Source organism: Eucyclogobius newberryi, unplaced genomic scaffold (genome assembly GCF_026437365.1).
Source record: "Eucyclogobius newberryi isolate DKJ021-1_F unplaced genomic scaffold, fEucNew1.0.hap1 SCAF_10, whole genome shotgun sequence".
Taxonomy (NCBI): domain Eukaryota; kingdom Metazoa; phylum Chordata; class Actinopteri; order Gobiiformes; family Gobiidae; genus Eucyclogobius; species Eucyclogobius newberryi.
Window position 1 is genome coordinate 22,363,898 of NW_027315724.1, and position 25,531 is coordinate 22,389,428.

At 42.2% G+C, this 25,531-nt stretch overlaps 1 protein-coding gene across 1 annotated transcript in view; it reads left to right on the forward strand.

Moving 5' to 3' along the window:
• drd2a (dopamine receptor D2a) overlaps positions 1-25,100 on the forward strand; it is a 49,393-nt gene extending 24,293 nt beyond the window's left edge. The window contains exons 3-8 of the mRNA XM_072463147.1: positions 17,958-18,067; positions 20,059-20,195; positions 20,810-21,018; positions 22,389-22,475; positions 23,024-23,405; positions 23,719-25,100. Coding sequence (XP_072319248.1) covers positions 17,958-18,067; positions 20,059-20,195; positions 20,810-21,018; positions 22,389-22,475; positions 23,024-23,405; positions 23,719-23,915 — 1,122 coding nt within the window. The 3' untranslated portion in view covers positions 23,916-25,100. The remainder of the gene's footprint in view (positions 1-17,957; positions 18,068-20,058; positions 20,196-20,809; positions 21,019-22,388; positions 22,476-23,023; positions 23,406-23,718) is intronic.
• The last annotated feature ends 431 nt before the right edge of the window (positions 25,101-25,531 follow it).

Sequence of the window (25,531 nt, forward strand, 5' to 3'; positions counted from 1 at the left end):
ATTTTTGAACTACTAGTAGGTGGTAGTATTTTGAAGAAACAGTTATTAGCCACTTACCTATGTACACTTATTCATATTCTGAAACTTGGTTTCAGTGTGTACCAAAGAGAGACATTTAACGCTGACTTATCTTTGGCCTTTATGATTAAATGCTAAAATAACATTCATTACTGGTTGTAGGCTCTTTGTTGAGTGTGACATTTCATGTATTTATACAGGAAAAACCCAATGAGAAAAGTTTTCTTTTTCATGGGTTCCCTGTTAAAACCCAACAAAAAGTAAGCAACAAACAAGCATACTAAATCACAAAGATACTAAAACACAAATAAAACATTCAAAAAAATGAACCATTACATAAATACACATTTATACATACAATGAGATAAAATTATCTCGGAAGAATTATTCGTCAACTCTTGTACGTGTTTGTTGAAGCTGAGTTTATCATCGATCATGATGCCAATGTATTTGTAGTGAGGTACTTGTTCTATAATAGCATACGAATATATATATAAATATATATATAAATATACAAATATATAAATGATGCTTAGTTGAGTTTATATAGATTTAACCGTGGTCCAAGGACAGAGTCTTGAGGAACACCTGTATTAAGGTAAGAACATTCAGATGTTTCAGCCTTCAGCAGAAACAGCTTGAGTACAATGGGTGAGGTAATCTGCAAACCATGTTTTAGAATTTGTAAGAAACCCAATAGCATCCAGAGGGTGATCCACTGAATCAAAGACCTTTGACACATCAACAAAGACAGCAGCACATTCTTCATGATTATCTAATGCAATAGCAATATCTTTCAGAACTTTGGTAGCAGATGTGATATTACTATGCCCTAAATTTCAAATCTAATATGAAAGCACACACGCCAGAAAGCATGCACCTGTTACTTATTAGCTTCTCCAAGAGTTTTTCTCGACAGGGTAGTTTTGAGATTGGACATTATTGCAATCATTTTTCTGGCCTCCTTTGTGTAAAGGGAGAACAAAAGCAGTTTTCCATAGTAATGGGTTTCAGTGTGAATTATGATATTAAAAACAAAAGTTAAACAGTTTTCTATTAGTGGGGCTGATAACAGAGGTAACCTAGGTTAAAGGGTGTCAGCTCCAGTGGACTTTTTTCGATCTTTAGAGAGCAAAATATTTAATACTTCATTCTGTGTAAAGGGAAAATACTTGATCATCAGGTCTATTCTCATGTATTGGGGAAACAGCAACAGATGGAGCAGCATCAAAGATATTTCCAGCGTCAGCAAAGCGCGGATTAAAAATAAAAGTAATATAAATATATTTTTTGTCATCAAGCTGATTGAATGATTTTAATAATTCCATTTATTTTTTTGTGCTTATGACAAAACTGCTGCTGATTTGGTTGCCGTGGCTTCAGCCCAGGCTTTGTCATGCTCTCGAGATAATGCAGCAATGTCTGGACAGAACCAGGGATTATTCTTATTTCTGACACTGACTCTTTTAAGAGCAGCATGTTTATCAGTTATAGCATTAAATGTTTGAATGAAAAAGTCCAGTGCTGTGTTGGGTCCTGGAATACTAGTGGCAAAAACAATGTCACGATAGTACGGATCAGACAGAAATGCTTGTTCATTTAAATGCTTATAGGACCTTTCAAAAGTTATAGTTGATTTGGTGTTCCGCACATACTCAATAGGACAGTGGTCACAAAAATCAAGAGGAAATACACCTCTACATTGGTAATTCTGAGGCTTGTTGCTTAAGATAATGTCCAGTAATGTTGCTTTATGTGGGTCTTTAGGGTCAGGTCGGGTGGGAGCAGTAATACGTTGTGTGAGGTTTAAGTCATTAATAGTTTATTAGACTGTCAGAAGTTTTGGACAACCAATCGATGTTCATGTCACCTAAAACAAGTAACTCAGAATGATCAAAAGTGGAAGGTAAAGAAGTCCTCCAGCCTCCTCCTCACCGACAGGAGCAGATGGAGGATGATAAAACCCTACAACTGTCATTCTCCCAGTATTATTTTTGCCCAAACCCACATCTAGAGCTATGTATTCAACACCTTTTGACTTGGAGACTTTGGAATTTACAGTTACAGTAAAACAGTTTTTGTAAATATTGCTACTCCACCTCCTTTACTGGGTCTATCACAACGGAATACATATTTGATATGGGTAGGCTTTTAGTAGGTTCAATGTGGATTAAATATGATTAGTAGTTTTTTCGGTTTTGTTTGGATTCTGTCCCGTATATTATTCACCACACAATTGTCACATGATTCCTTTCCCATTTGCGTAGGTACAATAGAGTGTTGGGCAGGTTGAAGCTCTGACACTAATGTTCTCCTTGTACTCCTGACTGGTATACATCTTCATGAGTATTTGAAGTCACCATACCTGATTGTCACACATCGACTGCTGCAGATGCAAGAGTGAGGTCGATGTTAAAAGAGAGAAGATGAGATCCATACATATTTGGATGAAGTCGATCACGTTTAAACAGTTCAAGACGTTTGGAAAATGCAGCAAATTTGTCCACATATGGAATTTGCTTGGCACCACAGTATTATTTAAAGGTGCCATAACATGCTTTTTTCACCTTTCGTAGTCTATCCTAAGTGTATAATTGACAATAGTAAGTGTTGTGCAACACCCTTAACATAATAGTTAAGAAATATCACCCAGACCTTGGACCCCCTCACCAACCCGGAAATGCAAACGGCTTGGTTTGATATTCGCCCCCACCCTTGCGAAGAGCGATCTGGCTCCCCCGCCCAACCCGTGACGTAGTCTCAGAGCGCGTGTGTGCCCCGCCCACCCGTGACGTAGCCCCACAGCTGTCTGCTCCGCGCTGCGCCGCTCCTGCCGCGCGACTGAGTGAGAAACGATAGAACTTCAGATCAACACTACTTTGAGCCTAAATAAATCTGGTGTTGATTCTACAGCGTGCGCAGAACAGATATATATATATATAGATCTATATATATATATATATATAAAAGTCTTGGTTTTTTGGTATCGGATAGAACTCTCTCCGTTTATTTTCCCGGTTGCTGCATCAAGTGCCACATAAACCTTCACCATTGTGATAATAGTAAAGAGTGCGATATCATTAATGAAGTTTTGGGCCTCTTTGAACCATGTTCAAAAATCGAAGCAGAAAATCTCCGGGGCTTGTAGGGAGACAGCAGCGGAGCAGCGCGGAGCCGGGGGGAAGGGGGCGGGAGGCGGGAGGGGAGGGGGGGGGGGGGGGGGGGGGGGGGGGGGATAATGACGCGTGCTTGCCCTTATGACGCGGTCTTGCCCCACCGCCCGTCAGTTTGGAGATTCGAGGAAAGGAGATAGTCTGTAATATGTGACTCGCCACGGCAATTGTTGGACCATGTCGGCCTCGGTGAAACTGAGAAAAACAGCATTTTACTTTTTTTTCCCCAAATTTGTGATTTTCATTTTTTTGCAGAATGTGCTAGTTGAAGTTATGAATAAGCCCCTGTGTGCTTCAGATAACACTATTGGTTGTCTTAAACATATACATTAAGCTGTTAAAAATGTGGAGTTTTCGGGTCTTTTTCCTGCTCTCCTGGGGGGCGTCACCTTTTTCTAGCCAACGTGTTGTTTACATTTTCCACCAATCAGCTGTGATCCGCATGGCTACAGCTGCGTGCTCCGTGCTCTCTCATTACTCCAGACCGTCTGCAGAGCACAGTCTTCAGAGCTTACATTTCCTGGACTACATTGCAACGGAACTGTTAACTCAGGTACACTTTTACTTTACTACTAAATTATTGCTTTAACGCTGTGTTTTAAGGCGGTCTCGTGATCACTTTAGAATCTTACTTGTCTGCTCCGGTGGAGCTAATGCTAAGCTAACATGTTGCTTCAGTGCACTCTGCAATACGGGCTTAATGTGACTACTTGCTGTTATCACCATGTTAAAGGGTTATTTTTCGGCGTGGGTTGGCCCGTGGGTTGTGTGGGTCGTGCTTTGTGTCTGTTTTATGGTGCTAAACCGGCTGTTACCCCCACAGCCCGGAGCTAAACGCAGCTATTCGGAGCTAAGTTGTAAGCTAAACTTTGCTATGTTATCGGGTTATTTTTCGGCGTTTTGTCTGTACAAATTATATACTTATGTAGTATTTCTTGACCCGTGGGTCGTGCTTTGTGTCTCTTTTATGGTGCTAAACCGGCTGTTAGGCCCGGAGCTAAACGCAGCTATTCGGAGCTAAGTTGTAAGCTAAACTTTGCTATGTTATCGGGTTATTTTTCGGCGTGGGTTGGCCCGTGGGTTGTGTGGGTCGTGCTTTGTGTGTGTTTTATGGTGCTAAACCGGCTGTTAGCGCCACAGCCTGGAGCTAAACGCAGCTATTCGGAGCTAAGTTGTAAGCTAAACTTTGCTATGTTATCAGGTTATTTTTCGGCGAGGGAAGAGAAAAAAACTACAACTCCCGATACCACTTCTGGTCACGTGGCTTACGTACGTTGAACGTCACGCACGCACTGCGTCACTCGAACCAATCACGCGCTTGCCTGGCCATTATCAGCTTCCTGTGTGTCTCTCTGTGCACGGTGTTGGAAGAGACAACAGGACGGCTGAACCAGGTAAGCTTTGCGACTAAAACACCCGCTTTTAATCACTTTAATGTGCGCCGGTTTTAAACTCGAGTGTATGTTTATGTTTTGGTGTGCTGTTCTGCAAGTGTTTTGCTTTTACGAGCAGTGTTATCTCAAGTGAGCTAGCTAGCATCGCTAGCCGAGGGCAGATGTCCCAATATCTCCGCGTTTTGCATCTTAAATACACCGTTAACGTCACAATGTGAACTGTTATCTGTGAAGCGTGTTATTCCCATATTACTGTTAACCCTAATCCTTTTATCCCCCTTTTCAGAATTGGCAAAGACACCCTGACTGACATGACCTGTCTCTACGTGAAGTCTGCTAAGGAGCGTGGTAAGTGTAAAACATTATTTTGGTGATTTTCGTGTTTTAATGATTAGAGTATAATTAACCATAAGCAACATCTGTTTTTCAGGTGAGCCTGCAGTTTGTACATCAAGCTTCAGATCACTGTGGAAACAGCTTCTCCCACACATCAGAAGCTGCAGGCCACGCACAGATCATCAGATTATCAAGCGAGGATACATGAAGACCAGGGTTGACACTTTGGAAGACATCGCTGAGGTTAGTTTATATTATTTGACTACTGTAATGTGTAAACATTAGTCTGGCAAAACTTCAGTGCTGCTCTCTGCTTAAGATATGTTTCTTCTGTTCTCATTTTTTTACAGTGTCGCCCTTGTCATCAGGTAGTGGAAAACAGCTCTCCTGAGTCTCACCTCAATATCCCACAGCTTGTTGGAACGGCGGATGGCAAAGTGTTTGTCAAGAACTTGGACTGGCAGAAGCATCTGAGTCCCTTCTTCAGACGGCTTCCAAAGATCAAGAGTTATCAGCACTTCAGGTATTTATATTGAAACTCTCACATTGTGTTAAAAAAAAAAAAAATAGTTAATGAGTGTTTTATGTGAAATAGTTAGCCATTTCTTAAATGTCCTGTTATTTGTTTACAGCTTTGATGCCAAGAGCTGAGAGTCACAGCACAGAAGAGTGCACAGACGAAGAAGAGGATGAGATCTCTGATGTAATTGGACTCTGGTGGTGTACATATCATATCTATTATCTCATATCTCATATATTCAAAGCCATGGACCCGTTGCAGTTCGTATACCTGGCCCTGGCATCTGTTTATAAGAGTTCTTCTATTAATAATAACAATAATAATAATAATAACTTTTATTTATATAGCGCTTTTCAGTGACCCAAAGACGCTAAACATAATAAAAAAAGGGGGGGTATTTACAGACAGGGGGGGACAACACGTACAATACACATTAATATACAGATAAAATGAACAAGACAGAAGAAGTAGAGAGAAAAAGATGGGGATGTAACAGGGGGTAGAAGAGTAGGCAATGGGGTAGAGGAGGCTAGGGGTAGGGGAGGTCATAAGCTTGGGTGAAGAGGTATGTTTTTAGGCGGGATTTGAATGTTGTGAGTGAGGGAGAGTGGCGGACAGGTTGGGGGAGGGAGTTCCAGAGTCGGGGTGCTGTTCGGGAGAATGCTCTGTCGCCAAAAGTTTTGAGTCGGGATGTTGGTGCAGTCAGGGTGAGAGAGGAGGAGGATCGGAGAGCTCGGGAGGGGCGGTGGGGGATGAGGAGGTCAGACAGGTAGGGGGGGGCAAGGTGGTGAAGAGCTTTGAAGGTGAGGAGGAGTATTTTAAAGTTTATGCGCTGCTTGATGGGGAGCCAGTGGAGAGAGCGGAGAACGGGAGTGATGTGTTCACGGGACCAGGTGTGGGTGAGGAGGCGGGCAGCAGAGTTTTGGACCATTTGGAGTCTGTGGAGGGAATGGGAGGAGATGCCAGTGAGGAGGGAGTTGCAGTAGTCGAGGCGGGAGGGGATGAAGGCATGGATGAGGGATTCAGCAGCGGGGAGGGTGAGGCAGAGGGTGGGGTCCATGATGACACCGAGATTGCGTACCAGGGTAGAGGGGGTGATGGTCGAGGTGTCGATGCTGAGTGAAAAGGGACCAGTTTTATTGAGAGTGGATTTGGTGCCAATGAGGAGGAGCTCTGTTTTGTCACTGTTCAGTTTGAGGAAGTTGAGAGTGAGCCATGATTTTATTGTAGAGATGCAGGTTTCGATGTGGCTGAGGGGAGGGTTTTGGGTGGATTTGGTGGTGAGGTATATCTGGGTGTCGTCAGCGTAGCAGTGAAAGTCCAGGTTGAGTTGGTGGAGGATGTGACCAAGGGGGAAGATGTAGCAGATGAAGAGGAGGGGGCCGAGGACTGAGCCCTGGGGGACCCCTGCGTTACTGGGGAGAGGGTGGATGAGTGACCGGAGAGGGAAAGGCAGGCCTTGGTTAGAGTCGTTGGGAGGGGGTCGAGAGAGCAGGTGGTGGTTTTGGAAGCGGTGATGAGGTCTATGATATGAGAGGAGTTAACAGAGGAGAAGGTGGTGAGGGGAGGGAAGGGTGGGTGGTCAGGGAGAGGAGGGGGGGCAGGGGTGGGGGTGGTGATGGAGTTAATGGAGACGGCAGTCATGGAGCTGTTGATTTTGGAAATTTTGTCATGGAAGGCAAGGAGGAAAGAGTTGCAGAGGTCAGGGGAGGAGGGTGGAGTGATGTCCGGTGGCTGGAACAGCTTGTTGACGGTGGAGAACAGGGTGCGAGGGCTCCGGTGGGAGCTGTTGATGAGGGTGGAGAGGTGGGCAGATTTGGCGGCTTGGAGAGCGTCACGGTAGGAGGAGATGTGTAATTTGAAAGCTTCGGCGTGGACGGTGAGGCGGGTTCTTTTATGGAGTCGTTCGAGTTGGCGGCCAGTCTGCTTCATGGTGCGGAGTTCAGGGATGTACCAGGGGGCGGGGTTGATGTATGAGACGGAGGAGGTTTTCCAGGGGGCTAGGGAGTCAAGGGAGTTGGAGAGGGTGGTGTTGAGCATGACAGCATAGTCGTCGGGGGAAGAGGGGGGGGAGTCAGGGGGGAAAGCAGAGGATATGAGCTGGGAGAGCGTGAGGGGGTTGACTGACTTGATATTGCGGTAGGTGATGGTGCGTTTTTTGGGGTTGTGGGGCGAGGGTAGGGGGGCGGAGAAAAGGATGCAGAGATGATCAGAGAGTGGGAAGGGGAGGGGGTGGGGCTTAGATATGGGTAGGAGAGAGGAACAGACTAAGTCCAGAGTGTGGCCTTTGGTATGGGTGGGGAAGTCAATATGTTGGGTGAGATGGAAGCAGTCCAGGAGAGAGAGGAAGTCGGATGTCAGTGGGGCGTTGGGGCAGTCAATGTGGATGTTGAAGTCACCAGTGAGTAGGAGGCGGGCAGAGAGAGAGGATGCGATGGTGAGGAGTTCAGACAATTCAGTGAGGAAAGAGGGGTGGGGCTTTGGGGGACGATAGATCAGGATAGCGGTGATAGAGTTGGGGAGGGAGAAGGCGAGGTATTCAAATGATGAGATGGATGGAAGGTTGAGGTTCAGTTCAGTGATGGATGTAGATTTTTTATGAATAACAGCAAGACCTCCCCCACGCCCGGAGAGGCGGGGTTTGGCAGTGTAAGTGTAGTTGGAGGGGGTGGCTTGATTGAGAGCATAGAAGTCCAGGGGCTGTTGCCATGTTTCACAGAGGAGAAGCAGATCAATGTTATTGTCCAGTAGCAGTTCAGATATAACAGGTGATTTGTTGGCGAGGGAGCGGCAGTTCAGCAGTGCAAGGGAGATGGATGGGGGCGCGGAGATGGATGGGGGCGCAGGGGTGGGGGGCGGAGGTTGCTGAGGTTGGCAGTGCGGCAGGTGGGGGTGACGGGGGGGCGAAAACTAGTCCAGAGTGAGGGGATAGGTGAGCCGTCGTTGGAGTGTTGGTTATGGGAGAGACCAGAGCCCCGGTGGATGTAGCGGGGCCGGCGAAGGATCCCAGCTGAGCTAGCTGCAGAGGCAACAGCAGCTGGGAGACGGTGGTTATGGTTGAGGAGGTGAAGGTCAGCAGCGGTGTAGGTGAGTAGGCGAGAAGTTGGTGGAGCGGTGGCCTGGAGGCGCGGGAGTGATAGTCCGAGGAGGAGATGGAACGTAGCAGCAGATGAGAGTAATCCAGTTAGTATGTTGGCGGTGGCTAGAGGCTGGTTAACTAGAAGCTGGTGGGCAGAGAGTTGTGAAAAAGCAGCAGTGGACCGGGTGTTGAAGCTGGTGGAGTGAGTGGCGTTGGTTGCCCCAGACCTTGTCTGCACGGCAGGGAGGCCCCACGATACCATGACGGACCTCAGCAGGTGTTAAGCCAGCTGTTCGCTGGCGGCTAGGGCAGTAGATAGTCCAGGAGTGAGGGAGGAGATGAGTGATGGACGGTGCAGTAATGTCCGATGAAGTTAAGGAACAGGGATGTAGACAGAAGACAACACAGAGACGCGGGAACAAAACAAAACAATGGAAACGACTAACAAAACAAAGACGTTGGGACAGAAGCGACAGTCCACATACCAGACGCCGGCGTTGCTCTAGCCCAATCAAGACGCATTTGAGTCCAGTTTTGTGACCAGATCGCCCCCGTCTGTGGAGCGGGGAAAGCAGAGAAACGGGGCTGTACCTTGGTTGTATGGGGCTGCTTTTCTCCGGGTGGAGCCGGTGCCCCGCTCTCCGTGTCTGCTCCTGTGGCGGGCTGGGGCCACACCTTCGCCCAGGTACAGACCTCCGGGGCGGCGGGTGCGGGAGCGCGGAGCCGGTGTTCGGGCGTGGAAACGCCGGTGCAGCGGAGGAGAAGCGGAGCCGCGTGCGGCACCGCTTGTGGTGGAGCCGGTGATCGGACACGGAAACGCCGGTGCAGCGGAGGAGAAGCGGCGCCGCGTGCGGCTCGTGGCGGTGCGGAGTGTTTTTTAAACTTCCTATAAGTTACTGTCCTTTCCCCCTGTATCTACTGCGTTGTAACATTAAAGGCTATTTTATCTTATCTTATCTTTTGTTGTTTGTGTTGAATCATTCAGTGCACCATTGTTGGTGCACTGAATCACCTGTGAATTATGTTTATCGACAAATGCAATGAACCCTATTCTCATTCTGATTCTTTGATTCTATTCAGGGCCTTTTGTAATCCAAGTATTTCCATTTTAATATAGTAACTTCTAATTCTGATTCAAGTCCAGTTACCATCAATAACAACACTCCTCTTGAGTCTTGAGTGACAGCTGTAGGGGGAGGTGGTGTCAGTGTGACAGGGGGGAGGGCTTATCTCAATGAGATGCAAATGAGCCCCCCTGTGACTCTGGGCTCTCAGGTGAGAAACTTTGGAAGCCGTTTTCTCAGTGAATGGGTTTGAGAGTTGTATACATTCAAATGACCACAACTTACTCAAATATTATCAGATCTACACAGGGCCGGCCCTAGCCTTCAGGGGGCCCTAAGCGAAATTTGCTTTGGGGGCCCCCCCCACCTTCAAAATCCGACTCAAATCCCACAACGCAACTTCGTATTCCACCACACATAGATGTAGTTACAAATGTATAACTACATCTAACTACATACCTTTTTCCTGTACTTTGGTGCATTTTAATGCGGTCCAGCCAGCTAAAGTAAGATTAAAATTTTTAGGTTGTAATGCTATAAAGTGACTAAAGCCATCCAGTTTATACATTAGTGCACTAATTAGGGTCGAATTGTGTTCCTATCCAGAACTAAATTAAGCAAAGTTACCTAAACATCAGACTATTTGTCTAATACCAAAACCATTTATCACTTGAGGGTCACATTGTATTAATCAATACTAATGTAATAAACTATGTGCTGCTATTAGAAAATTAAAACAATCATCAGTTAACATGGATAGATGAACAGCCTTCCATTTATTTCTTTATGCAATAGAGTGCACTCATCATTATACAACACAAGGAAGGTCAACTGACAAAACAGCAGTAGGTAGAACTAAATATGACAGTGCTACAATTGTTTTCAAACAAATTGAAATTTACACTCTTTAACAGAAAATGTATTCCTTCTTAAAGTGCCAACACTTTAAGTTAAATTAAATAAAACAAATGTCATAAGAACTTACATTAACAATTAAAACTTCACAGTGCAAATATGTTGGCAACTAGAGTTTAACTTTTCAAAGTCAACAAATAACTAAAAAACAAAAATAAATTAGAGTGCAAAACTAAACCACACACAAGACAATTCTTTTATAAAGTGTTCACAATGATTGATCCTGTATTAGAGCTTTATTCGCCTCGTCTTCATATATCACATCACTAGAGTTAATCTCCTTTCCTACCTCGTGGTTAATACTGATCATGGCCAGTCCTGAGAGACGCTCCTGTGCCATAGTTGACCGCAAGTATGTTTTTATCAACTTCAGTTTGGAGAAACTCCTTTCTGCTGTCGCCACTGTCACTGGTAATGTGCATGCTATTCTGAGTCCAACCCAAAAGTTTGGGTATAGGTCAGTAAGCTGATTTTCATGGAGATAACTGAGAAGCTCAAAGCTGTTCATCCCCTCTTCGGGAAGATTTGGTAAGCTTTTTATTTCATTGGCCAATTCTCTCCAGTCCAGGTCGCTCATGTTGCCGTCAGTCAAGATATCGCCAAGACGCTTACATTGTTCTGTTAAGACTTTCTCGTCCATTGAGGTGAATTTGTGCAGCACACTGAACTTGTCCCTGACGCTTACAACTGTTTCAAAGCGGTCTTCAACTGACTGAATGGCATCATCAACAACAGTATCAAAGAATGACACCTCCAGTCTTTTCAGAGCATCAGTTACAGCTTCGTCTGGGGCTTCATAATTAAAGTTCCTCTTGGTGTTTCGCAGACGTTTTTGCTTTAAGACTGCCTCCACATTCATCTTTTCACATTGTTCCTTTGCCTGAGACTGGGCTTCCGCAAACCCTGTTTTCCTATACTCTAATAGGGCTGATTTAGTTTTTTCTATGAGGCTGACAGCAACGTCAAGCTGCATAGTTGGGGACTGTAAAAGTTTGCTAGTTCTGTTTGTATTGGACAAGATGTTGTACCAAACAATAGTGCAAATCTGAAACCTGAAAGATCCTACTTCTTCAGCTAATGACTGGGCCTCAACTCTGGCTATGGCATCATTTGTTTTTTTCCCTCACCTCAATCAAAGCCTGTCTCACTTTATCTGGGTGGAGAATTAGAGGCTCCAAGCTGTTAAGTCTACTCTCCCACCTTGTTTCTGACCAGGACTTTAAAGAAATCTGGACATGCTTCTTGAGAATAGCCCATCTTTGGGTGGCAGCAGAAAAAAGATTATACAACTTTTGAACAATACCAAAAAAACTCAATGCTTCAATGGATTGTTTTGCAGCATCTGCAACTACGAGATTGAGGGTGTGGGCTCCACAAGGAACATAAAGGGCCCTGCGGTTTTTCCCCAACAATCTTGCTTGAACACCTTTGTTCTTTCCCTTCATATTTGAGCCATTATCATACGACTGGCCCCTGCAGTCATCAAAACTGATGCCATGGTCTTCAAGGTTATTTAAAATCAGGGTAGACAGACCAAGTCCAGTAGTGTCAAGTGAAGGCAAAAACCCAAGAAAGTGCTCTTTTACTTCTGGAGTAGGTGTCAAGCTGATTGTCCTTGCAATCACTGACATTTGTTCCTGGTGACTCACATCAGGTGTACAGTCCAAGATGATTGAAAAGTATTTAGAATCCTTTATTTCGCTGACAATCTTGTCGAGGATTCTTTGGCTGATACAGCCAATAAGTTCATTCTGTATTGTTTTCCCCAGGTAAGTTGTGTGGTTTTCTCCAGCAGCAATATGCCTCACATGGTCCCGTAGAACAGGGTCAAACTTGGCAAGAAGCTCAACCTCTTTCAAAAAATTCCCGTTCTGTGGGACATTCAGTTTGTCTACAGAGCCCCTTAACCCAAGGTTTCGTTCTGCTAGTGATTGAATGATAGCCACTAAGCGTGTCAGTATCTCTCTCCACCTGTTTTGTTCTGCTTGTAGCAATGCCATTTCTGTTTTGTCAATGGTTTTCCCAGTATTCAGTCTCAATTCCAAGTCTTTCCATAACATTACATTTTGGTAATGGTCTTGGCTCATCTCATGGGATTTCAAAATTGCCCCAATGTTCACCCAATCATTCTGGCCTTCTTTGTTGAGTCTTGATGATTTTTTTGAGAACAGTTTACAGCAAAAGCAGTAAACTGCATCATTTTGTGGAGAATACACCAGCCATGTGCGTTTTATTTTCTCCTTATTTGCAAGTTGCCGAAATGTGTAATAATGTTTAAAACTTCTGTTTGAGGGTGATTTGGGAAAGTCAAAGTTTCTGTCCATCTGAAGAGGACCTCTCCGCACTAAATCTGTTCGTACTTGGTCAGAGAGTTTGGTTGGCCACAATGCTGGATCAACTGGATTGGATGGTGGAAATGTTGAACTTGAAGGCTGCTCCTCTGCTGTTGTCCCACTTTGGGCTTCTGAAACAAAAACAATTATTTAGCAATAGCAAACATTACAATTTGAAACAGTAGCACACTTGGTTACCAGTAGAAATGTCACTGGAAGCAGCAAGTGGTAAAGAGATGGGCGCAGCACTTTGGCATGGAGCTGAAAATGACAATAAAACAACAATAAAATAAATATATAAAATAATCATAGTTATTATTCTTAATACAAATCGAACATCTACCTGGAACAACACTGCCATCTTCTTGAACAGGAGCAGACGTCTCTTCAAAAGAAAAATAAAGTTACTTTATACACACTAATCTATAAAAAAAAAAAAAAAATACTTGACTGCCTGCAAGGCTTTAAATGATTTAACCTACCAACAGTGACACTGTTATTGCCGTCAACTGAAGATGGGGAAAAAGGAATATATTCTGCAGCTATCAGAAAAAAAATATGTTACTAATTATACATTGATAATAGTAGATTGAAAGATATTCAATCGACACATTGCTTTACTTACCAATCACCTCACTGTCATAGTCTTCACCAGGACTGGGAGTCACCACAGCAGATACTGGAAATAAAATTACAAAGTAACTACATGTAATGCATATACTGTGTGATAAATTACTTTATTCGTTATAGTTAGCCATTTCTACCAGATTCATCTTCTGTAATGTCAGCAGCAACTTGGGATGTGGATGGTGTTGCACTTCCAAAGCCAAAGTACTTCTCTATAGCTCCTTTGCAGCAAAATATATAAAACACACATCTAGTAGGTAGTAGAAATGTAAATACAAATTCCCTTATAATTATTAGCCATAGGCTTTATAACAAAACATTTGGTTATTCATGTTTTTTACATGATATTGTGTATTTTTCCATCCCAATAGGCCCTTTTTACGCCTTAAAAACACAGAACTTCCTGCTCCATTTGTTCCTTATAGGAAATTAGCCAAGTCTCACACAAAAAAAAGAATAATGAATGAAAACAAAGAGCGAGTTCCAGATGATCATCACAGCAGCATGTTCAGACCTTTACTTCCCATGTAGGGTTAGGGTTACTTCCCCTGAAGATATCTATGTGTTTATAAAAGTAAGAGCTTTTGTCGCATGTTCAAGTACCAGCAAAAACTGAACTAACCTATTTACAACAACATTCAACGTACTTCTATCAGGTTTGTGTGTTTTATATTTCAGTAAATATATTAACAATTAGCACAAAGCAGAGTCACAGATGGATAATTAGACATTTACCATGTAAATACTTCACCTGGGGACATCTGTTTATAAAAGTAAGTGGCTTTGTCTCCAAGCTAATAAAATAAATGTAAATCGTGTTTAAATAACACCACAAACTGAAATAGCCTGTTTATAAAAAGAACATTTGTGTTAGCATTTGATGTATCTTAATCAAGTTTGTCTGTGTTATATTCAAGTGAATGTATGTTAGTCTTTAAGAAAAAAACACTTGTATAAACACTGAGGTTTCTTCTGATTGTGACATATTTACATGGGACGTAAAAGTCTGAACCTTCTCTATCTGGAAATCGCTCTCTGTCACTGCTTTTTATTTTACTTAATTTGAGCAAGACTCGGCTAATTCCCACAGAGAGAACGGAACAGGAAGATCTAGAACTGCCCAGGCGCCATCGCAAAAAGACCCATTGCGCTTATTGTACATGAGGACTATCACGCTGGTATGAAGTTTATGCTTAATAACCTTCATTCAAACGTATTAGTGGCGCGGTGCTCGCTAACACAGGTATGAGCGGGGCCCTGCCCACAGCTCGTCTCGCTGCCAGCCTCAGACACGGCGGCGCTATCGCCTATCGGAGCACTAACCTGACAGACAGTGACAGACTATCAAACAGCAGCACTAAAAGTATATTTGTAAATTGAGTTAATTACCTTGAGAGTGTTGTTGATGGAGCAGCTTCTTTTCTTCGTCAACTCGTTTTTTCTTCCTTTTTTCCGCTCCGGAGGAATATAATCTTTTCGACATGATGCCCACGCTGTGATGTGTTTTGTTTACGTTTTGCTCTCGTGTAAGTTGACCAATCAGCGCATGTCAGGTTTCTTGGTTGCCAGATTGTCATTACAAATAAATGCGATTTGTGCATAATGTTTCCGTTGTGTGCGCTGCCGCGCTAGCGGAACCAGTGCACCACTGTGCTAGTGGCGCACGCTGCGCTTTCACTTTCCATAAGTCAGGTTGCCAGATTGGGGGCCCTTTTAAACCCTCGGGGCCCTACGCGACTGCTTAGTTCGCTTATAGGCTGGGCCGGCCCTGGATCTACATGAGTGAGACACTTTCAGAATCTGTGAATAACTCAAAATGTCTCCGGGTAGACATGTAACTGGATTGGCCGCGGTCAGTCACATATAGCTAAACACTGCGGGAATCAATCAAAAAAACACTCTGGGTACATATATGAAGCACAAATAGCAATGTAAGAAGGTTAAAAGCTCTGAAAAGTCAATTTTGCATGTTATGGGACCTTTAAGCTGCAACTGTCTGATCTCCAAAGCAGGTGTTTTCACAGTGTTGATCAGGGAAGTAAACTGTCACATGAGAAATAAAAACTTAATAAGACACAGTTATAGGCTGTACTTAATAGTAAGTGTTTTCTTAAAAAGTATAAAATCGACAGTTTGGGGCGCTCCGAAACGCAGACACGGAAGTTCCTCACATAAAGGTCAGTGATTTAAAGAGCACAGGGTGGTGGGCACATTATGCATGCCTCCACTGAGAGATAAAATGTTAATGTTTGTTGTGAACCAGAGCTACACAGCACAGCGACTATACCCATTAATGCAAAAGGGTGAACATGATATAATTAGTATTTTGTGATATGACAAGTGCACAAGAACATAGCGTTAACATTACAGTACTCTTTAATTAAAACTATTCGGTCTCGGCAGATATCGGATTGCCCATCTGTTGATTAAATTATACAAAGTTTACTGATACAACATTCAATCCACAGTCAGATGCTAATTATTTTTTGCTGTAGAGTTAAATGCAAGGGAAATAACAGTCCATACAAGCCTGAAGTGTTCTTTAAACTTTTAAAACAACTGCAGCCACTTTTTATTTGATAAAATGGTCTTTTTCACTTTACATTTTGCTGTGCTTTTTAACCACACACTGTTACGCTGACTGCAGACTTTGATTTTCAATTCTAACCTCATACCCTTCCCAATTCATTATGAATGAAATCTTGTCAGAATTATGATATATTATACATTAAATACATTAGAGCAGGGGTTTCAAACATAGGGCCTCCGAGCTGTATCCGCCCTCAAGACGTTTTAATCCGGTTCTAATTTATATGTATTCATTTATCTTTGAAATACAGCGTTTTTATCACCAGAACTAAAAGTCTCCCAGTGCTGCTGGAGCATCTCTTCAGTGCCTAGTGCCAACTTGCACACAGCTTTAGACATCCTACTTGAGCAAGGAGAGGCCCGCGTGGCTTTGAGAAACATGTGGGAAAAACAAAACAAAGGAGATGGTTTTGTGGACTCTCGAGCTGTGCTAAAAGTGGCGCTAATGTGGAGGTAACAACAAGAAAACAAACTTCTGTGATGACAGCTCTGTGAGGAAACCAAACCAGTGCAAATCTGGACAGATCAGGAGCCGCAGGTAAAAACACAGGTCAGAGCGTAATAAAGTATGAACATGACAGAGTGAAGCTGCTGATGGCTCTGTCCACACTGATGTGTCTGAAGAGCTGGACACTGAATACAATCACAATGCAGTCATTTGATCGCAAAATGAGTTAGCGATACCTAACCCACCTGTCAGCCAGATTAAAAATGTGGAGCCACCATAATTTAGTCCTATTATAAAACATGAACTTGAAAAAAACTGTCTACTTCTGTAACCACAGCAAACTACAAAGTGGAAATTCAATATACCAGCTGTAAATTAATCATGATCAAATCCAAATTGTGATCCAGGCTCTGAAAAATTGTTACATACCGGTAATTCTTGTGGCATATCACCCACAATAGTATAATCAATAATGTGTTGAAGAGCTAATGATGGCAAATGTTTGCCATAGACACCACTGTGCAATGAATTATCATGTGTGTGTAGTAGCAATTATGAGTAAATGAAATAGTTAATGAGCAAATAAATGCTTGAGATCTGGTGAGAAGAGGCGGTTAGGACACTGAAGAGTTCTCATCAATCCCCCGCATCATTCAACCATCGCTTCTAATTATACACACGGCCCTGGGACACAATCAGAATATAGGAAATGCGTTGATGAGCCCACAAAACTTACTATGGAGATAGCACTGGTGTGGAAATGTCCTTTAGCCCTTTAAGATAAAGTAGCATCTGTCACACTAGCCTTTGCCTGCTACTCTGATGTGGCACAATCTATCCTGGGATTTGACCAAGTAATAAGAGGCAGAATGAATATAAATGGGTTTTGATCACATCTCTACTCTGCAAGCCACCTGGGGCTGTCATCCAGGATGCATGTTACATGATAATTATCTCACCACGTTGCCTATAGTTTTTGCCATAATTGAATGTTTAATTCATAAAGATGGGAAAATGAGACACAAAGTAGTGATTGAGCAATCAACACATAAAAACATGCCATCAGTCATCAGTCATCGAGGAAAGATCTCAGATGCATTTCTCTGTAAAGTCACATCTCATCTGTTTGGAATCAGAGACAAGCCAAGCCCATTCAATCTCTTTCTCAAACACCACATAAAATGCAATTGTTCTGTACGTCTTTTTTATGACAGCTCATTTCCATACAGCCGCGCTCATGGCTGACTTTTGCTTTTTATTCTTCTGTCTTCCACTTGTGCTCCTTGTTTCTTATGCGGAATAATGTGAAAGAATATACAAGGAGGCTTGACTGTCACCAAGGCCTTTTGATGCTAAGAGAAAACATATCATTTTTGGAAAGGGCTCCTTCACTCCAGGCAAGTGGTCTGTAGCTTTGTTCTGTAGACTCTGGCTGTAAACTACTATTTGTTTTTGTTTTAGGTGGTGGGAGAGTGGCGCTTCAGTAAGATCCACTGTGACATCTTTGTCACTCTGGATGTCATGATGTGTACGGCCAGCATCCTCAATCTCTGTGCCATCAGCATTGATCGGTGAGTAGAGCCCAGCTCGTTAAAGCCTGCCTGCCTATCAGGCTTCCTGCTCGCATTCTCAATGGGAATCTTTGTGAAGTACAGAATGAAAAGAGCTTCCTTTAGGTACATAATAACCAAGCTCACGTCTATTTGCACACCAAGTGCTGTGCAGACATGGCTTTTCCCCCATGTGCAACATGACGTCAGCTGTGGCTCTACACCAACCATAATTATGAGAAAGCAGATGTTCCAAGGTCACCAATATACACTTCTCATTATGACAAATGAGCACCATTACAGGCATCAGCGTGCAAAAACACCTGTGCACAATGTCTGAGGCCAAGTACAGTATAGAACTGTGCTTAAGGAATGCATAGCTTCTAAGACTAATGGACACTGACCCTTGCAAAAGCAACAGTGATGTAAGTGGTAAGAGTGGTTGTCCCATAACTGGTGGGTTTGTGGTTCAATTCCCACATTTGATACTGAAGGTAAGGAGAAGCCTTTGGTGTAAAAACTAACTTAACACCACATGGTGAGGGGAGTTACTGAATAATTGATTACTTTGTATTGCTTTGACAAGCTTGTCAAGCTTGTCAAGCACAATATATGTTCATAACATTAATATATAAATCTACTAAAAATCCTTTGACTTGGGTTCCTTAAATTATTTCTAGAAACATAAAACACTTAAATACATTAAATGTCTAATTATCAAAACACTCTGGTGAGAATGCATGCTTTCATAGAACTGCAAATCTTTGAATAGGATTACATTCTGCAAACCAGCTGCATCAAATGTCATGTGCTACTCTTACAAAGCAATAAACACATTTTCGCTCATATTTTCTCTCTTATCAACTTGTCATGTTTAATTTAATTTGATTTCCTGCTTGGCTGCTTTCTCATTTCAATGCCAGGGACAACAAATCATCATTGTGGACACACAAGTGCACAATTTTCATCTGAAGTGATTGAATTTATTTAATTTATTTGAAGTCTTTGTTGTATATAAAACAACATAAATATGTATTTTCTTTATACCATAGCATATGCAGCGCATTTCTTTTTGGACATGGCTGTGAAAAACAAATCTGACAGCATTATGACTCTGGTGATGTCGGCCATACGACTGTGTGAGCCCAAAGTAACAAACAAATTGTGTTTTTCCATCATTGAAATTCATAATATTTTCTTCATACTTTTGTTTTCGGTGAGAAAAACCACATATGTCTTATAAACAAACAAGTAAATACTGGTTTGTTTATTTGTTTGTTTATTTGTTTGTTTGTTTGTTTGTTTTTGAAGTGACAATCAGTACAGGAGGTGATCACATGTGAATAGTTTTATCTTACATGTGCATCGATCACAGGAATATGATTTAGAGTACAAAGAAAAGCTACAAAGCTCCATGTATTCAACGTCATAAATACAAAAAGCAATAAACCTAGTCCTTTAAAAGTATTCAGTATGTGCATGTGTACGTACTGCTACATACATTATAGAGCGAAGTGAGTGTGTCTGTTTTCAAACTACAATTACATTCTAAACCGCCACTTGAAATTCCTATTCATCTGTACTGCGCATTCAGCCCTTTAATAACCAAGTTGGCCAAAAGTAAATGAGTCGTACTTCCTCAATATCGCTGCAATAAAATGGTCGCACTTCACTTCTATAGACCTCGTTCAAGTGCATTAAGTATGTGAAGAATGTGCCGGGGACAGAACTCGTGTTAAAATAGGAAAGAGGTCAAGGAAACAGTAAAAGGAAACAGTATAAAAGGAACTGTTTTATTGTTTGACTGTTTTGCTGAGACCTGAACTGTTGGTCAGCATTATAAGAGGTCAAAGGGCAGGCAAATGGGGGATCTGCCTTTTTGTGAAGGAAAGTACAAACTATAAAGACAGATGTAAAACTAGGATCGGGCTGACTCCAGATCTGACCATAGAGGTGTTCCCAGGCAATGGTACATGGACATTCTCTAACATTGTACCTCGTTGCCGTTGCAGGTACACAGCGGTTGCCATGCCGATGCTGTACAACACTCGGTACAGCTCGAGGAGGAGGGTGACGGTCATGATCTCCGTCGTGTGGGTGCTGTCTTTTGCCATATCGTGTCCCCTGTTGTTTGGCCTGAATAACACAGGTAAGAACAAAGTCAAACGATAAAAGATTTGACATCATCTCCCACAAAGTTTAGTTGCGACTATGGAGTGGTGAAGTTATTTGATGTGTTTATTTCTGTGCTGAGCTCTACCGAAAATGAATGCATTTATCTGAATTTCCTGATTTGATTTTGTTACTTAAATCAAAAGTTCTCCAGCTCAACTGTAAACATGAAAAAAAACTGTCTCTAGTCTCTTGCTGTGCTTGCTGGGCTCTTTTTTAAGGTTGAGAGAGTTAATTTCCCAGTGATGTACTGTAGATCAAGGCTAATATGGCTCATAAGAAACTAGTGCATGTGTTGATTCGCCCCCTAGATAGGCACAGCACTTTATCAGACAAAATGATGAAATACGGCTGTGTAGTGTTCAACTTTACAGAAATAAAGTGAATATTTGGGTGGCGTGATGCTCTGATGATTGCATTTTGGAATTTGTTTGTGTGTAAGCTGGAAGTACAGTATTTTTTTTATTTCTAACACCTTATTTTATGCATGTATTTTATTTTACACTAGCAATAAAGTGTTGAAATGTATTTTTTGTATGATCAAAACTACTCATTTTCATGTAGCCTTCAGTCTCTGTTTCTTCTCCCCAGCCACACGTGATGAGTCCCTTTGTGTGATCGCCAACCCGGCCTTCGTGGTCTACTCCTCCATTGTGTCCTTTTATGTCCCCTTTATCATCACACTACTGGTTTATGTGCAAATTTATGTGGTTTTACGGAAGCGCAGGAAACGCGTCACCAACAAACCAAAGCACAGAGTGTGTCAGCCCACTGAGCCTGATATGGTCACCACACTCAAGGTAAGCTGACTTCATGGCTACTTCCAGAGACAGTACACTCAAGTACACACTTTAAGTACATGTAGCTGAAAAAAAGACTGGACTGAAACGGTTTGGAACCACAGTAACAACTTCTTTCATTCTACAGAAAATATATTTTTAATTGAACCACACATTTATTTTGTAGGATTTGAATACATAGAAGAACATACATAACAGAAAAAGCATCACCTCTTAAAACCATGAAGTAACTACGCTGCATGAATTAAATTAATTGGTTCTGGTCCATTGGTTTGGTTCAGTCCAAAGTACTTTGAAATTTATAATCAAGATTTTAGTCATGTTACTTTTGCATCGGCTTATGTTGCTTTAGTGTTCTGCAGCCGTCAGTGATCTGCGGCATCGCACGTTGTAGGGATGAAATGACCAAAGGGTTCAATCAGTCCAAGTAATTAGAAAAGACTCATGTTTCTGTCATAAAAGCTGTCCTGTTTGTTATGAAACATACCTATGCTGTTTGGTTCTATACAACACATGAATAAGTCTATATATCTATATTGTATTATATTGACATATAATTATATGTCAATATAATACAATATATATACAATATTCACTGACATATGATGAAATTGATTTACAAAAATGTTAAAGAAAAGCTTCCTTTGGTCTCTATTTCCAAGGCAACAGCACCAGAATGCCCTTTAGGTTAATATGCTCTTTTTTTTATGAAACTTCAATCAATATTTTCTCAAGCCAATTATTTGCAATGGTTTTATAGACGGCTATGGAACAACTCACTGTAGAGTGGTAAAGCCAGACATGAAAAACATTGATTTTCTTTTCAAGATACACACACACAAAGTATAACATCCACAGCCAGGGATCGAAAGGCCTCGTCCTGTTACACTTTGATCCACGGAAACGTTCATTTCATGAAATGAAATACAACTTGTGCATAATGTTTTAATCTTGATTTATCTGTTTTGAACATGCCTGAGTGTCAAAAGCCATCTCGCAAAAGTAATTATAATGGCCCTAAATGACCCTTTACTTTCCTGAGGATTGATTTTACTGTCATAGTGAAACCCAATGGCCTTAGAAGAGGAAACCAAGTTATGCATTTGATCCAGAGTGTTTCACTGAGCTGCAGTGAATATGTAGATTAACTAATTTCTTGAATGGCCCTTGGTTTGAGGAACTGTTAATCAACTGTTCTTGTGGTAAATAATACAATTTCAATGTGCAGTCAAAACGTTACAAATAGAGACATGTTGTCGGTGAACAGAAGCCTATGACCGGGGCAGTGAAACCTGTGCTTAGATGGCCCTTGTCAGCTCTGTTTTGACACGGCAGCATCTCCTGACCTGACACAGCTGTTTTTGTTTCAGGATAAGTGCACTCATCCAGAGGATGTGAGGCTCTGCACCATGATTGTTAAATCTAATGGGAGTTTTCCTGTCAACAAGAAGAAAGTGGTGCGTTCAGCTTTTTTTAAACTTTTATCTCAACATCTATTTTTTTATGTGAGTAACGGTATTCATTTCAAGAGGACAAATTCAAATTGTAGGTGAGTGAGATTCAAGTGCACGGTGGCAAAGGCGGTTAGCGCTCTTGCCTCCCAAGAAGGAGATCATGGGTTCAATTCCCAGACCAACATCACATGATCTCTCTGGGTGGAGCCTGTCCTCCCCGTGTTACTGTGGGTTCACTTCGCATGCACGTGTCAGGCAAAATTGGTGACTCTAAATTGGCCCTAATGAATGGTTGTCTGTAATGTCTATGTCTCTATGTTGTTCCGAGTTAGCCACTGTCCAGGGTACCCCGCCTAAGGCCCAAAGTCACTGGGATAGGATCCGGTCAGTCACCCTCAACCCCGAAAGGGAACAAGCGGTAGAAAATGGATGGATGGAAATTCAAACTGTTCACTATAGCAATCTTCTTGACAGTAAACATAGACAGGGAAATCATGCTGCCCAACATTGATTTTACTTTTGTTGTTTGTTGCTGTTGTGTTCTGACTTAGATATTTATCAAAGATGGCAACGAGGGCGAGGATCTGGAGCTGGATGAGCTCAACAACAGCGGGGACAGTCAAAAACTCAAGCAGCAGCTACAGGGTACTCTGGGAGACACTCCAGCTACTAGCCACCAGATGCTAATGCCTAACAAAGCCAACACTAGCCCCACCTCCTGCCCGCCAACGCCCCCAGAAGATGGGCGGACTGAGAAGAACGGGGCACGGCCCAAAGAGCCTCTGGCTGATCCCACGCCCGTGGTGGCCAAAGCCTTTCAGACCCAGGCCTTACCCAACGGCAAAACGCAGACCTCTATCAAGACTCTGAGCAAGAGGAAGATATCGCAGCAGAAGGAGAAGAAGGCAACTCAGATGTTAGCCATTGTTCTTGGTAAGAATGCAGTGTGATATAGGAGCGTATTCACTGTGTGTGTCCACTCAACTCAAATGATCACACAGAGACCAGTAACATCTCAAATCTATTGTAAAGGTCAAACGCAACCAATGTGACAGTGCTTACACTTTCAATCATTTAAAGTCCCGTGTGGCATCTGACATATATTTGTATATTTGTAATTTTGTGGTTTTGTGCATGTAAAAAAGGCACGCCACAGGAGGAAGGCATTCAAATGTAGTTTAGCCATTTGTATTTTACTGTACAGTCTTTTGCTTTTCACTGATGCTGCCGTGTTTTATCTCCATAGGTGTGTTCATCATCTGCTGGCTGCCATTCTTCATCACACATATCTTGAACACTCACTGCACCACATGCAAGGTCCCGGCTGAGATGTACAACGCCTTCACCTGGCTGGGCTATGTGAACAGTGCCGTCAACCCCATCATTTACACCACTTTCAATGTGGAGTTCAGAAAGGCATTCATCAAAATCTTGCACTGTTGAACTGCTTAGTCACGATCAGATCAGACTGAGGACAGAACTGAAGCATGTATTCTGCCAAATACCTCATCTTTACCAAGGAAACACAGCACACCAGGAATACTCTGTGGACCAGTGTACCAGTGGGACTGATACTAATGGAAGTGCAGTACAGTACAGAAGCTGGGGTCTGTGTGGATCGTTTGTGGACTCGTATTCTCCAAGTCACCGAATGTAAAACAAGAAATGTCTGTAACAATCCTATTTTCATTGAGAATAAAGAAAAAAGTGTATCATTGTTCTTCTGTCGCCGAATGAGCCATCTGTGTATAACGCACACATACAAATTTCAAAAGGCTATTTATTGTGCGTGTGTCTATGTTTTTTCTAATTAAAATGTATTGCCAATCTAATAGATATATAGTGAGTGTTCATTGCAGAATTACTACTGAAGCTCTTAATGTTGAGGTCTATTATTGATGAGAATGTGTGTTCAAATGGGACAATGGCTGTATTATGTGGGTATGTCAATAGCCACACTGTTGCAATTTTATAAATTGTATTATTACTATTATTATATTATTATATTTGCTGTACATAGTTTTCTTAACACATCCTTAACTGTGATTATATGCCTGCAAAGGAAATGTGATGCATGCAACACTGCTCCTCTACTTGACTTTTCATGAAATATATGTTCAACAGAAAACAAAAGATATCTAAAAATGACAAGCTGCTGAAGTGCCACATGAATATTAGTGTTCCTTGTGTATAAAATCAAAGACACCCATAAACAACTCGATCTCATCAACAGTGTCTGTCCAAGTCCCAAACTTCTGCCACTAAAGTAACGTTGTTTACTGGAGGAACAGCGCTCGTGTTTCAGGGGCAGAACGAATGGCCTGTGAGTGGACTTTGCAGCCTCCGGGTAGAATCATTTGGGTGTGTGCGGCCCCTCAAGCGGGCTCCTAGGGCTTCTGTTGACTAAAATTGGGTCAACTTGGAGAAGAAATAACAGTAAAAGTCACAGCAATACATCATGTTGTTTTCATACATAATTTTCGACAATGTGTTCAACGCTGTAACAGTAGTGTGGCATCACTGTAATGTGCAACAGACAAGTGGGATTTGTTTGTCCAACATTATTCTAAGGTGTGTATGCTGAGAAACTTTGTTCTCAATATGACCAAAATAAACTTTAAAATCAAACCTTTGTTGTCTTATGTACGTTTAAAATATATATAGACTGCGAGATTGAGTATTTGAACCAGCCAGATCAGGACAGTATTGTGAAGACCTCAAGCCTGAATCAAAGGAATTTTAGGACAGTGTAAAATCAATAATGTCAAGACAGTAGAAGTCTGTCAAAGACCCCCTGCTTGCCATGGATTACTGTAACTATCGCCAGGGGTGAACCTACTCCTGAATCAATTATCGGAATCTTTTAATTATCCCTGACTGGAACTTGTCTTGGTTACAGACATGCAACCGACCAGCAGAAGAAAATAGAGGTTAAAACATTGAATTGTAAATGGACTTGTATTTGTCACATGCAACTAACAATTTATAAATACACGTCAGGGGACATTAGAGTAACGAGGCACCAATACTGGATGGGGTATCGGTACAGGAGTTCAAGG